General features: G+C 43.8%; 2 protein-coding genes across 8 annotated transcripts in view; both read right to left on the reverse strand.

Moving 5' to 3' along the window:
* Window positions 1-15,986, reverse strand: part of LOC309517194 (uncharacterized protein) — a gene marked incomplete at its 5' end in the record, with an annotated part of 43,422 nt that overhangs the window by 7,526 nt on the left and 19,910 nt on the right. For 4 of the 5 annotated variants that reach the window (XM_082196292.1, XM_082196289.1, XM_082196290.1 and 1 more), the window contains 3 exons: window positions 12,576-13,900; window positions 15,065-15,346; window positions 15,581-15,650. The exons of the other annotated variant lie outside the window; for it this stretch is intronic. In XM_082196292.1, coding sequence (XP_082052418.1) covers window positions 13,894-13,900; window positions 15,065-15,346; window positions 15,581-15,650 — 359 coding nt within the window. In that variant the 3' untranslated portion in view covers window positions 12,576-13,893. Of the gene's footprint in view, window positions 1-12,575; window positions 13,901-15,064; window positions 15,347-15,580; window positions 15,651-15,986 lie in introns of those variants that run through there. 5 annotated transcript variants of the gene reach the window in all.
* LOC309517198 (apoptosis-associated speck-like protein containing a CARD) overlaps window positions 1-15,986 on the reverse strand; it is a 39,590-nt gene that overhangs the window by 3,688 nt on the left and 19,916 nt on the right. The window contains exon 1 of one of the 3 annotated variants that reach the window (XM_082196306.1): window positions 962-2,533. In XM_082196306.1, the coding sequence (XP_082052432.1) occupies window positions 962-1,232 (271 nt within the window). In that variant the 5' untranslated portion in view covers window positions 1,233-2,533. Of the gene's footprint in view, window positions 1-724; window positions 2,534-15,986 lie in introns of those variants that run through there. The other 2 variants (XM_082196307.1, XM_082196305.1) reach the window with 2 other exon arrangements.

A 15,986-nucleotide genomic window follows, 5' to 3' on the forward strand; every position in this document is an offset into this window, starting at 1 on the left:
GATGGTAAATATACAGTTAGTGGCAGGCTTAGTGATTTTTCAATTTCAAGTTTGGTGCAAAAAAATCAAAGAATGTGAATTCACTGCATTGTATCATTGAATAAAAGCATCTGTGCAGTTTTTGGTTGCCATCTGAACAAGTTTACCCATGAATAAACATGCATATTAATTAATTATATTGTTTTCAATGCATCAAAATTATACCATTTTCAATGCATTAAAATGAATATTCTCCTATTTTAAATGAAAATTCTCTAACATTCTCATTAATTGATAATATTCTTGAGAATATTCTCCAAATGATTATTCTCCAGAAGATTATTCACTAGATTTTAACATCACTAAACCATTTTATATCATCATAAAGCATGGAAATTCCTCCTCCTCTTCCTAGTGCAATCTATTTGCAGGACATTCAGCAGGCAGCACTTCCAGCTGGATGACCAGGGAAGAGCCATGGCTCAGTGGCAGAACACCTGCTTTGCATGCAGAAGGTCCCAGGTTCAATCCCTGGTGTCTCCAGGTAGGGCTGCGAAAGACTCCTGCCTGAAACCCCGGAGAGCCACAGTCAGGCAATGTTAGCAATCCTGAGCTAGATGGACCCTGAGGCCCATTTGGGACCTTCCTCTGTTCCAGAGATGTCAGGATGGCCTGCAAACTTTCTGAACTTACAGGCCTGATTTAAATATTTTGCGTCCTGTGTGTCCTAAGGGCGCTGAAGGTATTTGTAATATTTTAAGCAATAGCAACCAGACTGTTGAAACATACCAAATTATTCCATATGCGCTAAATGCCTGGCGCTAAAGTAAAGGTACTTCCAAACATACCAAGCCCATGGTTGTGTTGTTTTTCCTTCCCTCCTTCGCGGCTGCAGCTCAGCGCTGGGCTGGCGCAACCAGGGATGGAAGGATCTGCTGTCAGACTGAACGGCTGCGAAGGTCACGATCCACCAAAGCCTTACCTTCCGTGAAGTCGAGGAGCCTGCCCGCCTCGTACTCGCAGTCAGCGGCCCTCAGCGCGTCGGCCGCCACCTCGACTGCGTAAGTTCCGCCGTAGTAGCTGAGCAGCAGGTCTCGGAGGCGAGAGGCGCCTGCCTCCTGCAGCTCCTCCTCGGGGATGCGGGCGAAGCCCTCCTTGAGCGGGATCTCGCGCAGTTTGCGCCGGAACCTCAGCAGCTCGTCCCGACCCAAAGGCCCCAAGGAGAGTTGCAAGGCGCGAGTGATAAAGCGCATAGGGAAAAAGCAATTCTCCTGGTCAAAGGGAAAATGCGGGTGTGGAAATCTCCACGTGGTGGGGTACCAGTAGTCGCTACTGCTGCTACTCTGGCGCAAACCACCCTTGAGCCATCGGGGCCCCTGGTACTCGACGATGCCATCCACCTCCCTCTCCCCTTCCTCCCCCCCTTCTTCTCGGTGGACCAGCCGGCCTCTTTCGCCTTCAGCTTCTCGCCTCCTTCCTCCAGGGGCTCCTTCGCCCAGGGGTATTCGGGGGTCGCCATGGCGCCCCTGCCCAGAGGAAAGTCTCGCCCCGCGGCAGAGCCGGAGAGGCGGCAGCGTCCGAAGGGGGAAGAAGGAAGCGGGCGACGCCCTCGGGGAAGCGGCTCCTCCGCGGGAGCTTGGCGGGGGCGGAGACTCCCGAGGTTTCCTCCCGCCGAGCAGAGAATCAGCGCTGGACCTGGGAAGGCGAGAACGTGGGAAGGGTCTTCCCGGCACTCCCAAAAGATTGGCTGGCTGGCAGGCAGGCAGGGGGAAAACACAAAATAAAAACACCCTGCTTTCTTCCAAGTTTGGCTCAACCAGAGGCTAACAAGGTTAGGTGGTACCCGGTGCGGAATTTTTTTTTCACCCCCTCCCAAATCTTTTTTTTACAAAAGGTACCCTAAAGTTGTTGAGCTTTTTAAAGGGAAGGTTGCACAGAGTTTTTAAGCTTTTGGGGGACAGGGAACACCATAGTTTATCAGCTTTTTTTAGGGAGGGTTGCTGTGCGGGACCGATCTGCCCACCGGGGTGCGAGCGCTGATTACCTTTCTCTGGCAAATCAGCCTGTTTAATGCAATTCAGCCGTGGAACAACGCTAGCCATTCTCCCTTGCGTGCTTGCAGATGCTTCACAATTTCCTTTGCAAGAAGGGGCAAGGGAATCTTCTCCACTCCCTCCCCCAATTAACAAAAGGCTCAAGAAAGTGAAGTCTAGGCTTAGGCTGAGTGCACACCATACATTTAAAGCACCTAGAAAAAGCAGCATCCAGGAAGCTGTAGTTTGTTAAGGGTGCTGGGAGTTATAGCTCTTTCGGGGTAACCTACAGCTCCTATTGGAGTGTGTGTGTGTGCTTTAAAAGTGTGATATGTACACAGCCTTAGATAACTTTAATAAGGAATATAACAGTTTTATAGAGGACAGAGATCTACCAACAGGCCAAAACATTCATATTAATATACGTGTCACTAATTTTCTCTTCCTTTATTATGCTGTTGCTCTGATAAGAAACTGTTTTGTTATGAAAAACTGTATTCCATTGCACATTTATTATTACTATAATAGGTGGCCGTGTTGGTCTTCAGATACCTGATATCAGATATCTGAAGAAGTCTGCATGCACACAAAAGCTCATACCATAACAAACTTCGTTGGTCTCTAAGATGCTACTGGACAGTTTTTGGAAGGATACTTTTAAGGGCTTTTTTGAGAAAAATAAAATAAAGACTTGATTCTTTTAAAGGATTTTTTTGGAACAGTTTTTTTAGTGATCTTTTACATTAGAATTTATTTATTTCTTTTTTTAAAAAAACCCAAACTTTTTTAAAAGCACCTTTCAACATCCTCAAGCATTAGCACCAACCAATAGTCATTTTAACCACCAATCGGAAAGAAGTCGCTCCAAAGCAGTGTTGTGGTGCAGAGACAGAAAAACAAGTCTTTGGGAGCAACTAGATTCTTATGTGTCAAACAAAAGCACCATGCATTGCCCTAAAAGTCCAGGGAACACGAGGTGCTTTTCATTGGACATGCATCAATATTATTTGCACCTGCAAAAGTTTTGGGGCTGTCCTACATACTTCCTTTCCCACCAGTCCTAGAACTTCCCGATGAAATCCTATAGCTGTTCATGCCACAAATCTTCTAGGGGAGAGTGGGGGGTGGTCCCCTCTTTTGCTGTGCCACTCCATAAATCGACAATATGGTAGCCACAGGGAACAACTAATAAAAGGCAGAATTAAATCCACCACTGATGCGCTATTATTCTGTCTAGGAACAGAACACCATTGTGGAAGGGTCCATTAACTATTTCCCCAGAAGGGCGGCTACTCCCATAGCTCTTGAGACAAGCACACCCCAGGGACTAGGAACTTGAGCATCCAGTCACCTTTATTTTTTTTTTAAAAAATAGTTTAAATAATTAACAACAGAGAGGCTTGTTTCATGTACTACCGATTGCAAAAAAAGTAGGAGGGGAGAGATAACACACACACAAAAAAAACAAACCACACCTCGCAAAGTGGCACCATCTGATATTTGAGGATTATTTCCACCAGCCCAGTCTTGCTCTTCTGAAAGGGGGGGGGGGTATCAATGCCGACTCCTTAAAGGAGCAGATACTTTCCAAGCTCTAAATGGAGATGGGAAAGCTGAAAGTAGGCAACAGGCAGCCCTGCCAGGCACCCCACTTAAATGGACTATGCAAGGGGGGGTAGGGAAGAGAGCCCCAGGAAAATCCAAAGCCTGGCGCCAGAGGAAGAAAGCCTCTTAAAGAGGCAGGCAGCTCGTTAGAATGCTGAGGAAAATACGCCGTGCCCAGAAAACACCCCCCTATCCCATCAGCCGAGACTGGGAGGCAAGTGGCAAAGAACACACACTCCAACAATGCAAAACAGGGACTGGGAGGCCTGCAGCAAAGCAGGAAACACACAGAACTCAAAGCAGTAATGCAGGGGGAAACTCACCACACACACACACACACACACACACACACACACATTTTCAGGAGGGGAAGCGCACAGGCACTAAACAAAATAAAGGGGAGATCTCAAGTAAGTTTGGTCTTGCCCACCAGAGCCGCTGCAGCCAGGCAGCGAGGGCTGGCGAAAGGGCGCCAAGGCTGGAAACATGATGGTTTGCAAGAGCAGCGGTTCCCTCGCGGGACTGTCAGGGCGAAGTTGATCCCGCAGCAAAATAAGCAGGAGCTGTAGCAAACGCCAGATCGCCGCCGCTGCAAGATCCCCAGCCAGAGCTTCTTCTATATACTGCGGAGAGCCGAGCAGAGCTGGGGGGGGCGTGAATGTCGCCCCCTTCAGAGTGACACCCAGAGCAGCCTGCCCCACCTTCCTACGCCACTGAACATATTGCAAGCAATGGGGTTCCGTCCTTTATGCAGTTCAGTAAACTTTTCTCTCTCTGGTCCCAGTGAGAGATCCAAAGCTTGTTCATCATGCAGAGTGCTGTTAGCCATCTCTGATTTCTCAAGTTTCCTTTCCTGCTGTGAAAACTGCAGTGTGGGATTCCAGCAATGAGGTAGCTTAACTCACAGAAATGGAGAACCACTCTTCTTCTTTCACCTCGAGTGGAAGAAATGGCTTAAGGTAAACATCTCCTTACAGCATTCCAAGTACAATGTGTTCCAACACAGCATTTTCTGTATATAACTTTCCCTTGTGCGGGTGGCAAAATTCAGCTCCTTGTATGGATGGCACCAGCCTTAAAAGCCTGGAGACGCCTCACGGGAGGTGGGAAAGAAGAGAATGCCCAGGTGTTATTAGTGGATTGATGAATTCTTCTTGTATAACTCCTATAATTCCTGCCCCTCCCTCAGCCCCTTTTGTGTGTTATTATTTTAGTGTTTTCTGTTGTTTTATTGGCCGTATTTCCCACATTTATCCAAAGAGTTGGGAATCCCTGAAGGTGCTCCTCCTCTCACACATTTGATTTAACAGACATTCTTTGAAGCAGACGTAGACTTAAGACAGAGACTGGCCCAAGGAAACCCAGGGAACTTCTCTCATTCCAGACCATTTCTCCAATTTCTTTCTAATGGTCAAATTCCCAAAACTGTCTCAAAAATTCCCATGATAACAGTCTCAATTCTGTGCAAGACTTCTAGTACCAGTTTCCTTTCAATGAAATAATACTGGAAGCTTATGCAGGCCTAATGAAAAGGACATAATATTATTGGTAAAATATATTTATTACAAAGTACTTTTATTTACAAGGTACAAACTGAAAAGGAGAAGTGTTAAGAAGCCCTAAGGCAAGAAGGCTTCCGGTGTATGGCGATCTCAACACAAGCAGGGATCTTACCGTGAGGGAGACCCCGAGCTATTCTGAAGGATAGGGGGAATTCCAGGGCGCGGAGACCCCCCAAAATACTTCTGGAGGGTGTTCAGAAGGTCCTGTTCCCGGCGTGACCAGAAAGTGACCAACCCGGCCGTCAGGTAGCTTCGGAAGAAGTGAAGAGAGCGGCGGAGCGGTCTAGCAGGTTGAGGGAAGCCATTATCCACCTTCAGGTAGCGAAGCACTGAGCTTGCTGAGAGAGCGATATGCTCTCAAATTAAAGGACTCCGAACTCAAAATATTTAAAATCTTGCGGCAATAACAACAAGGAAGTCTCGGAGCAACAAAGAGAAGTAAACGGAGTTTAGCTGAAAGCTGAAATCAACTCTGACGCAACGCGACACCAGTGCGGGAGAAAGTGAAAGTGAGTCGCCTTAGCGGATACGCTGTCTTCCCCTCATGTATCTTCCCTTAAAAAAAAAAGTAAAAAGTAACTCTTTAAGCAGGAACGCTATACCAGAAGAACGGAGGGAAGAGAAGGGGGGCCAGAGACAAAGTATCGGAACTCAGTATTCCTGGTGAAACGGAGGGGGAGAAGAGGAGGAGGGGCGCTTCTCTATCTTTGTGTCTGAAACGTAAGAAATACTAAAACCGGAAGAGAAGGCTCCGTCGCCATTAGGAACCTTTGAGCGTAGTGATTGAGAAAAGTAAAAAAGAGGACAATTACATACATTTATGTTGGGATTTCTGCGCATATTATCTCTTTCTTCTGTTTGTTTTGTTGGGACTGGCAATTTGGGACCTTTGATTTGTATGAGAGACTAAAAACCTCCGGAGAAACAAGACACTGCTATATTTCTGGAAACAACGCCATCTCACAGAGACTTAGTGACCTCTAGTGGCAGGATGGAGACTGTTTGACTTCTGATCGCTCCCTGCTTCCCCTGCTCCTTTTCCTTTTTCCTTTGCCCTCTCCTATCTTTTCTTTCTCTTTATCTCCTTTCTATTAACCCCCCCCCCGTATGCCTATCCAGTAACATGGAGTAGCCTGATTGGAGGAGAGAAGAACCCCCGGTAGTGGAGTACCCCGAGTGGAGAAAAGAAGAATTTACAACAAGAACCTTATATTGACTTTCTGAAAACATATATATGTAAGGGGTTGGTAACTCTGACCAGTAATAATAATAAGAAGGGCAGTGGGAAAGAAAAAAACTGAAAGTTGGCATAAGGAAATGATGAATGGGGATACATAAAGGAAAGTATTAGAAAATAATTCCGGTGAGAAAGGCATTGTATGGGCGCGGGGGAAACATAAGAGTTTAAGATATCACATACAGGGAAGAAAGGAGCGAATGGGGGGACCCCTGGCAATAGGAGGGGATCTAAACAAGAGACAGACAGATATTTTGAAGATGTTTGCGGAAATTAAACAGAGTCAAAATAATTTAGAACACAAATTAGAGCAGGTGGATAATAAGATTGGGAAAACGGATTAAAAAATGGATGAAACTGTTAATGAACTTAAAGGCCAAATAAAGGAAGTATTTTGGAGGATGCAGCTCGCAGAGGAAGGATTAAAGAGGACAAGGATGGAACTAAAGGATATAAAACGGTATAAAGAAAGGATTAAAGTAGAAATGATGGACTTAAATAAAGCACAGGAAGAGATGAAGGATGTTATAGCGATGAATGAACTGAGGCAGAGGGAAGTGAATTTGAGATTTAGAGCTGTGCCTGAGACACAAAGTGAAGATATTAAGGAGAGACAGATAATAGAGCTAGCGGAATGGTTGGGTTTACCAGTAGAGGAAATGGCCAAAAATGTACAGAACGCATTCAGAATGCGTGTTAAAACAACAAAAGTAAAGAAATTCACAGGCGATTGCCTGATTACATTTAAGGATAAAGAAATGAGGAATAGGATTCTTCAAAAGAATAGGGAAAAGAGGTTGTACATAGATGGGAACTACATAATCATCTTTAAAGACATCCCAATCAGATTACTTGAACGAAGAGACTCTTACAAATCATTGGCGCAGACATTGAAGAAAAACAAAATTGAATTCAGATGGGAATTCCCGGAAGGACTATCATTTATGTATAGAGGCAAGAGGCACAGGTTATCAAACCTGGAAGAAACCGGGAAATTTCTGAGGAAATATAAGGAATTGAGAGTAGAGGCGAACGGAGCAAGGGGAGCAGAGGGAAGACTACCAGGAGAACCAGGAACAGGGGAGGAGGAGGAGGGGAGAGGAAGCAGATTGGACGAAGAGGAAGAGGAGGAAGAAGAAGACCCAGCGAATTTATAAAGAAAAGGAAAGCTTAGGCGAGAGTTAGGCACCATGGGGTTAAAAATTTGGAACTGGAATATTAATGGGATGAACGGGGGGGGGGGGAAGGAGGAATAAAATTGAGCAGTTTCTGAAAAAGAAAAATCTGGACATTATCTGTCTACAAGAAACACATGTGGCTAGAAGGCACAAAAAAGTGTTAATCAATAAAAGATTGGGAAATGAATTTGAATCTTCAGATAAGGAAAAGAAAAGAGGGGTGGTATTATACATTAAAAACAAGATTGAAGCCAAAACTATTTTCAAAGATGAGGAGGGGAGGGTGATAGTGGTTCGTCTTAACTGGCAAGGAGAAAACCTGGTTGTAGTTGGGGTTTACGCTCCAAATGGTAATAAGACTGAATTCTTTAAAAACTTAGAAGAGAAACTACTTGAATATTTGGACCAAAAAATCATTTTATTGGGTGACATGAATGGGGTGGTTTCTCTAGAAGCGGATAGACTTAGGGAAGGAGTAAGTAAAGAAGGAAAACTACCAAAATCCTTCTTCTCAATGGTGGAAAACTGCAATTTGACAGACATTTGGCGCCTCAGACATCCGCTAGACAAACAATTCACCTTTCATTCCGAACCTAACCAGTCGATGTCACGGATAGATCAGATATGGATCTCGAGTGAATTATGCCCAAGAGTAAAATTAATAGAAATAAGACTGAAAGTAATCTCGGACCATAGTCCGATAGAGCTGGAAATGGAAAGCTTGGAGACAAGAACCTTCAGATGGAGACTAAAAGATTATCTCTTGGACGATCAGAAAATTGTTGAAAATGCACAAAAGAAGTTGACAGATTACTTTGCGGACAATTGCGACAAAGGAACAAAGGCTAATGTAGTATGGGACGCAAGTAGGGCAGTAATAAGAGGATATTTTATCCAACAGAATGCAATTAAAAATAAGAATAGAGAGAAAGGTAAAGAAGAAATTCTAAAGCAGATAATGGTAAATGAACAAAAATTATCTGTCAGAAAGCAAAAGAAAGTAACAAAATTTTACAAGCCCAATTTGCCACAATAATAAACAGAGAGGTGGAGTGGAACATCAAAAAACTAAGACAAAAGAATTTTGAATTTTCAAATAAATCAGGCAAATGGCTTGCTTGGCAAATTAAAAAAAGAAAAGAACAGGGTATAATAAATAGAATAACAGTGGGGAGTGAAGAAATAACCGACCCAAAAGGAATTAGGAGGGAGTTTCTGGACTACTATAGAAGTCTGTATAAAAACAAAGAGAGAAACAACTTAAGGAGAATAGAGAGATTTTTGAAGGAAAAAAGGGTGCAGAAAATTTCAACAGAGGAAAAACAACGATTGAACACCCCAATTGAAAATGAGGAGATAGAGGAAGTAATTAAAGATTTAAAGAGGGGAAAGGCTCCAGGCCCTGATGGATTCACTGCAGGCTATTATAAAGAGATGAAACCCATTTTGGTGAAACCTCTGAAAGAGACTATGAATAACATTTTAAGGAAAGGAGAAATCCCAGAGACCTGGAAAGAGGCATACATCACGTTCATTCCCAAACAAGATGCGGACCCAACTCAAGTCAAAAACTGCTAAATACAGACTATAAAATATTTGCAGGAATTCTTGCAAGAAGGATGAAGACTCTACTATCAGAAATTATCCATAAGGACCAGGCGGGATTCCTTCCAGGCCGGCAGATGAGAGATAATACAAGAAACATAATCAACATGTTAGAATACCTATCCGTTAGGATTGATAAACAAGTTATAATGATGTTCGTGGACACTGAGAAGGCTTTCGACAACGTGACATGGGACTTTATGTTGAAAAATTTGGAACATATGGATGTGGGTAAAGATTTCTTTAATGGGATAAAAGCAATATACACAGAGCAGAAAGCCAAACTAATTATAAATAATATTGTGACAGAAGAGATAAAGATACAGAAAGGAACAAGACAGGGTTGTCCACTCTCCCCGCTATTATTTATAACAGTATTAGAAGTGCTCCTGAATTCAATAAGGCAAAATGGGAAAATAAAAGGAGTGATAATTGGACAAAATGTGTATAAGATCAAAGCTTTTGCAGATGATCTAGTAATAATGACGGAAGAACCAACAACGGCAACAGAAGAAATTTTAAAGGAAATAGACCAATTTGGAGAGGTTGCAGGTTTCAAACTAAATAAGATGAAAACGAAAATGATAGGTAAAAATGTGGATCAAAAGATAATAAAAGCAATTCAACATCAATCGCAGATAGAGGTGGTCAAAAAAGTGAAATACCTCGGTATTTGGTTAACACCTAAAAATATAGATTTATTTAAAAATAACTACGAGCCAATGTGGAGGAAAATAAGAAAGGACCTGGAAGTATGGGGAGGGTTGAAATTGTCATTCTGGGGAAGGATCAATACAATTAAGATGAATGTACTACCAAGGTTGATGTTCCTATTCCAGACCATCCCTATAATTAAGGGGAGCCAAATCTTTAAAGAGTGGCAAAAAGTGCTTTCAAGATACATCTGGCAGGGCAAAAAACCTAGAATTCAGTTCAAATTATTAACAGATATAAAGGAAAGGGGAGGCTTTGCCCTGCCAGATTTGAAACTATATTATGAGGCATCATGTCTTTGCTGGGTAAAAGATTGGGTAAAGTTGGTGAATAAGGAGCTGCTCGATTTGGAGGGCTTCGACAATAGATTCGGCTGGCATGCCTACTTATGGCAGAACAAAAGGAAAGTACATAATGGATTTGAAAACCACATTTTTAGAGGGCCACTAATTGAAATATGGGAAAAGTACAAAAATTTGCTAGAATCTAAAACACCACATTGGCTATCACCTCTTGAAGTAATGAGTGTGAAGACTATTAATATGAGAAGTAATTGGGCAACATATAGTCAACTACTAATCAAGGAAGATGGGAAATGGAAACTAAAACCATACGAGCAAGTCAAGGAGCATGTATATGATTGGCTACATCATTTTCAGGTTAATGAGATGTTTAGAAAAGATATCAAAGAAAGTGGCTATGCAGACAAAGATTCCAAATTTCAGATGGAGATTATAAACAACGAAGTGAAAATAATATCTAAAATGTATAGGATGCTGTTGGACTGGAATTTAGGGGATGAGGAAGTCAAATCGGTAATGATTCGCTGGGCTAGGGACGTAGGTCATAGTATACAATTCGAGGACTGGGAGAAACTTTGGAAGGATGGGCTAAACTTAACGGCGTGCATAACGATAAAGGAAAATGTCATGAAGATGTTCTACAGGTGGTATTTAACACCTGTGAAATTATCGAAAATGTATAAGGTGGATAATAAGTGCTGGAAATGCAAGGACAAAGAGGGCTCCTTTTACCACATGTGGTGGGAGTGTGGAAAAGTGAAACAGTTTTGGGAAAAAATATACATTGAACTAAAGAAGATCCTAAAATATACGTTCATAAAGAAACCAGAAATTTTCCTATTAGGGATATTAGGGCACAAGATAAAAAAGATGGATCGTAGATTAGTATACTATGCAGTCACAGCAGCAAGGGTAATATTAGCCCAGAAGTGGAAACAGCAGGAAATACCAACGGTGGAGGAGTGGAGATCAAAGTTGCTAGACTACGCGGAGCTGGATAAATTGACAGGAAAAGTCAGGTATATAAGAGACCAAAAGTTCATCAAGGATTGGGGAAAGTATGTAGACTATCTGGAATATATTAGTGAGGGACAAACAACGCTAATGGGATTCAGAGATGCACTGTGAAAGATTAAGAGTTATTGTGCAAAGAAAATAGGAGACAGAGAAATGTATAATGACAATATAAGCTAGGAAATGCGTAACTTTAATTATTAGTACGAATGATTTACGGACAAGCTGAAGGAAGTCTTGAAAGGGATGGTTATGTAAATTGTTGATGTAAAAACTACAATTTTATGTATTCTTTCTTTTTCTTTTCTTCGCTATTCTTTTCTTTGTGTGCTATTTTCTTTCGTTTATTTGTGGGCTAGCTTGCTTTTATTTTCTCATGGAACAAATCAATTAAAAAAAATGGAAAAAAAAGAAGCCCTAAGGCAAAGCGAAGCCTCCACCACCCAGGAAGTTCAGGGGAGGACAGGCTGTTTCTCCCTGGCTTCATCTCCTGGGATTGAAACCTGCTCCTCCTCCCAAGATGTACATCTCCCAGCAGGAGAAAAAGTCCTGTCAGAAAAGAAACATGCACTGAACTGCAGCCACAGGAGGGACTTTGCTCTCCAAGCACACTGTGCTTAGTGAATGAGACAGCTCTGCTTTGTGTGGCTCACTGGTATTTTCCTGGAGGTCTGGGAATTGAAGTTATGTTGGAAAAAGCTAGGGATTTTGTGGGAGAATTCTTAAGAGCTCACTGGACTACAATTTGTGGGATGTAAACACAGGAGCAGTCAATGACAACATTCCTAGAGTGTACATGTTAGAACATGGGGAGGGATGTCTGTCTAGCAAGCAGGTAAACTTCCTGGGGATGGACTTCCTCCGCATGTGACCAGAGGTGGGTGTGGCCTCACCTGTGCAGGTAATGACAAAAGCACAGGGCAGGCAGCCATCTCTCTCTCTCTGCCATTTTCCTTCGATGAGGAAACATCTAAGGATGCCCTCTTGGCTCCCAGCCAAGAGAGGAGATAAGGACTATCTTGCTACAAGATAGATTCTGAATGTATGTAACCTTTTTAAGCCTGTCTGCCTTCTGGGATCATATTGTGAACAGAACGTGAGTAAACTCTTTTATACTTTTATAAAGACTGTGTTGTGTCTTGTATTTTAAGAGGGAACAAAGGGGAAATTACCAGAGTAATTATTATAGAGGTTCTAGCGAACCTGTGCAAGCGTTACCGTTGCAAACTTAAAGGGGAATGTCTATAAACTCTGCTGATATTTTCAGAACTTGTTAGCACAAGTTGGATAAGGATATAATCCCACAATATATCCTCTCCTGCACCCCAGAACATTCCCACACAATTCACAGGATTCTCTGAAGGATGTCGGGGCATTATAAAACTGGCAAATATTTGTAGCTGTGGCCTGAGTGAAGTGCTGCAGAGGATGCTGGGAGAGCTGAGACAAAACATCCAGATCTTTTTGGAGACTGAAGGATCAGAGACAGTGGGAAGGGGCTCCCCATTGTTTCCCAAGGAGGAGGATGAAAGGGGGCAGCACAACCCTGGGGGTCACAGTGGGTCGCATGATGAAGAGGTGGATCTAGTGTGTGGCAGCTGTGAAAAAGTCCAACTCCATGCTAGGGATCATTAGGAAAGGAGATGAACTTAAAACTCTGAATATCATAATAAAGGTAAAGGGACCCCTGACCATTAGGTCCAGTCGTGGCCGACTCTGGGGTTGCGGCACTCATCTCGCTTTACTGGCCGAGGGAGCCGGCATACAGCTTCCGGGTCATGTGGCCAGCATGACTAAGCCGCTTCTGGCGAACCAGAGCAGTGCATGGAAACGCCGTTTACCTTCCCACCAGAGCGGTACCTATTTATCTATTTGCACTTTGACGTGCTTTCGAACTGCTAGGTTGGCAGGAGCAGGGACTGAGCAACGGGAGCTCACCCCGTCGCGGGGATTCGAACCGCCAACTTTCTGATCAGGAAGTCCTAGGCTCTGTGGTTTAAACCACAGCGATAATACCGTTATGCAAATCCATGGTGCAACCGCATTTGGAATACTGTGTACAGTTCTGGTTTCCACACCTCAAAAAGGACATCGTAGAGTTGGAAAACGTTCAGAAAAGGGCAAGCAAAATGATTGAGGGGATGCAGCAACTGCCATATGAGAGCGGCTGCAGGGTTTCAGACTGTTTAGAGAAAAAGTAAGAGAGGACATGATAGAAGTTTATAACGTTATTCAGGGTGTGAGCAAAGTGGACAGAGAAATGTTTTTATCCCTTTCTTGGAATGCTAGAACCAGTGAGCATCCAATGAGGCTGGAGGTTGGAAGACGCGGGACAGATAGAAGTCCTTAACACAGCGCAGAATTAGACCATGGAACTCACTTCCACAGAAGACAGTGCTGGTCAGCAACTTGGGTGGTTTCAAAAAAATTACTGGACAACTTCATGGAAGACACGGCTCCTTGCCATGATGGCTGCGCTCTCCCTCCTCAGTCAGAGGCAGAAATGCTTCTGAATACCAGTGGCTGGAAGCCACAGAAAGGGAGTGAGTTCTTGCACTTGCAGGTTTCCCACAGGCATCTGGCTGGCAGGGGTGAGAACAGGATGCTGGCCTGATCCAGCAAACTCTTCTTAAGTTCTAAGGCACAGGTTTCAGCAATGAACTGCTAGTTCCTGGAGGAAAGAAAAAAACAATTCCGTACATATGTGAGTCAATTCCGTACATATGTGAATCAATTAAATATTGTCAGTAAATGAAGAGGAAAGTAGCCCCCAAATCCTGTCAGGAACTCTAGAAAAAGCATAGGGAACCTTTGGCCCTCCAAATGTTGCTGAACTACAACTCCCATCATCCTGGGCTCCATTGCCCAAACTGGCTGGGGCTGATAGGAGTTGAAGTTCAACAACTTCTGGAGGTTCAACAATTACCTCTAGAGAATGATCTTCAACTTTGGGCCCCCAGATGTTGGCCTACAAGTTCCATCACCCCCTGATAGCTTAACATGACCTCAAAGAGGGTGGGAGTTGATGTTAAGCAACATCAGGGGAACAGAACTCTAGAATGTTCCAAGTGGTGGCCTATGCAGATAATCCAAATATATGAAGACATCTCTATAATTGTGAAAAGCTTCACTAATGCACATGCTTCCAGTGAGAACAAGCTGTCCTACAATCTCTCCCATCTAGATTTGGTCTTGTTTTGGTTGGGACTGGTGGGAGCAGCAGTCAAACACCTGAGAGGAACCCATATTCTAGCAAGGCAGCCCCTACACTGCAGTTGCCTTTTTTGTATTATGCCTGCTTTTTTAAAAAAATAACTTCTTTTTTAAGGCAAGCCTACCCAGATAATGTAAAGCTGATGTGTATCTTCATATGTGAATTCATTTTAAAAAAATTACATTTTAACTGCTTTTATTAGTAACATTTTGAATTTTTTCCACTCAAGTCACTTTAAACATCTGACTTTAAAAAATGACTTTAAAAAATGACGTTTCTCCTTTCACCTCCTCAGACTCCATGAAGAGATGATCAGAATCAATCCCCCTCACCTCACAGCGGGTGAGGCATCAGGCAGCGCAGGATTAAACCCTGCAGAGGCAGTCAAAATCTCCGGAGGGAGGGGCTCATAAATTATCCCCTAATAATCTTTTGTAATTTTCTTTCAAAATCAAATCAATATTATTCTGATCCATTGTCACGGGGCCCCTAAACAGTGTGGGGCCAAAGGCCGGTGCCTATTCTGCCTCTTTGGTAATCTGGCACTGACAGATTGGTGCGACTGGTGCTCAAAATTTGCCTCCTAGCAAGTTCCATGAGCTGGCCCTCCTTCTTTCTTACCTCTTCCTGGTGAGGCTGAGGAGCCTCTGTGCCTCATCCCTGCAGTTGATAGCTCTGAGGACATCAGCCGTCACCTGCACAGCATAATCCTCCATGTAGAAACTCAGGAGGAGTTGGCTCAGGTCCATGGCATCTGCCTTCTTCAGCCGCCCCAGGGGAATGCTGTCATGGCCCTCACTGACAGGGATCTCGTGGAGCTTGATCTTGAATTTCTTGAGTTCGTCCTCACCCAAGTTCTCCAGGGTGGACACCAGGTGGTCTCTGGTGGTCTTCTTCATCACTCTGCATTTTCACCCCAGAGGCAGGGAAAAGCAGGCACAAAACAAGGGAAGATCAGCAAAGGGACCCGGGAAGGAGCCACACCATCTGCAAGTGACTGGGATTGGCCCAGAGGGAGCAGGAAGAGATGCGGGTTGCAATGGTCCTTACGTTTACCAGCAATAAAAGGCCAAGCTGCTTCACTGGGCCTAATAGCAAGACTGGCCTTTTGTGAGGAAAGGGAACCTTAAGCCCTACCTGCTTTCCGCACCATGTCCTGAGTCAGTGCTGCTGGATGCTGCATCGGCTGATGTGCAGCAAGAAGCACCTGGGAAAGAGAGAAAGCAAAAGTGTGTGGATACATATGAAGCAAGGGAGGACTATGGGAAAATGATGATCATGGGACATGAACCAGGAGAGGACCTTGACTCCCTCCAGCGAGTGCTGCTAGCAGAGGGACTCAAGTGCCCAGCAGTTTCACCAGCGATACACTGCTGAGTGAAACTGACATCATGGTCTGTCCCTCATACTGGGTCCTGGGTGATGTATAGCAATATATTGCCCAAGCCCAGCAGGGAGGAAAGCCCAATTGCCCTATCGTGAGCATTTGCACTGGATTCCGTTAGCACACAGGGTGTGCTGAATCCAGGCCATAGTGGCTCCT

This window comes from Podarcis vaucheri (assembly GCF_965113315.1).
Source record: "Podarcis vaucheri genome assembly, chromosome: 13".
Lineage (NCBI taxonomy): Eukaryota > Metazoa > Chordata > Lepidosauria > Squamata > Lacertidae > Podarcis > Podarcis vaucheri.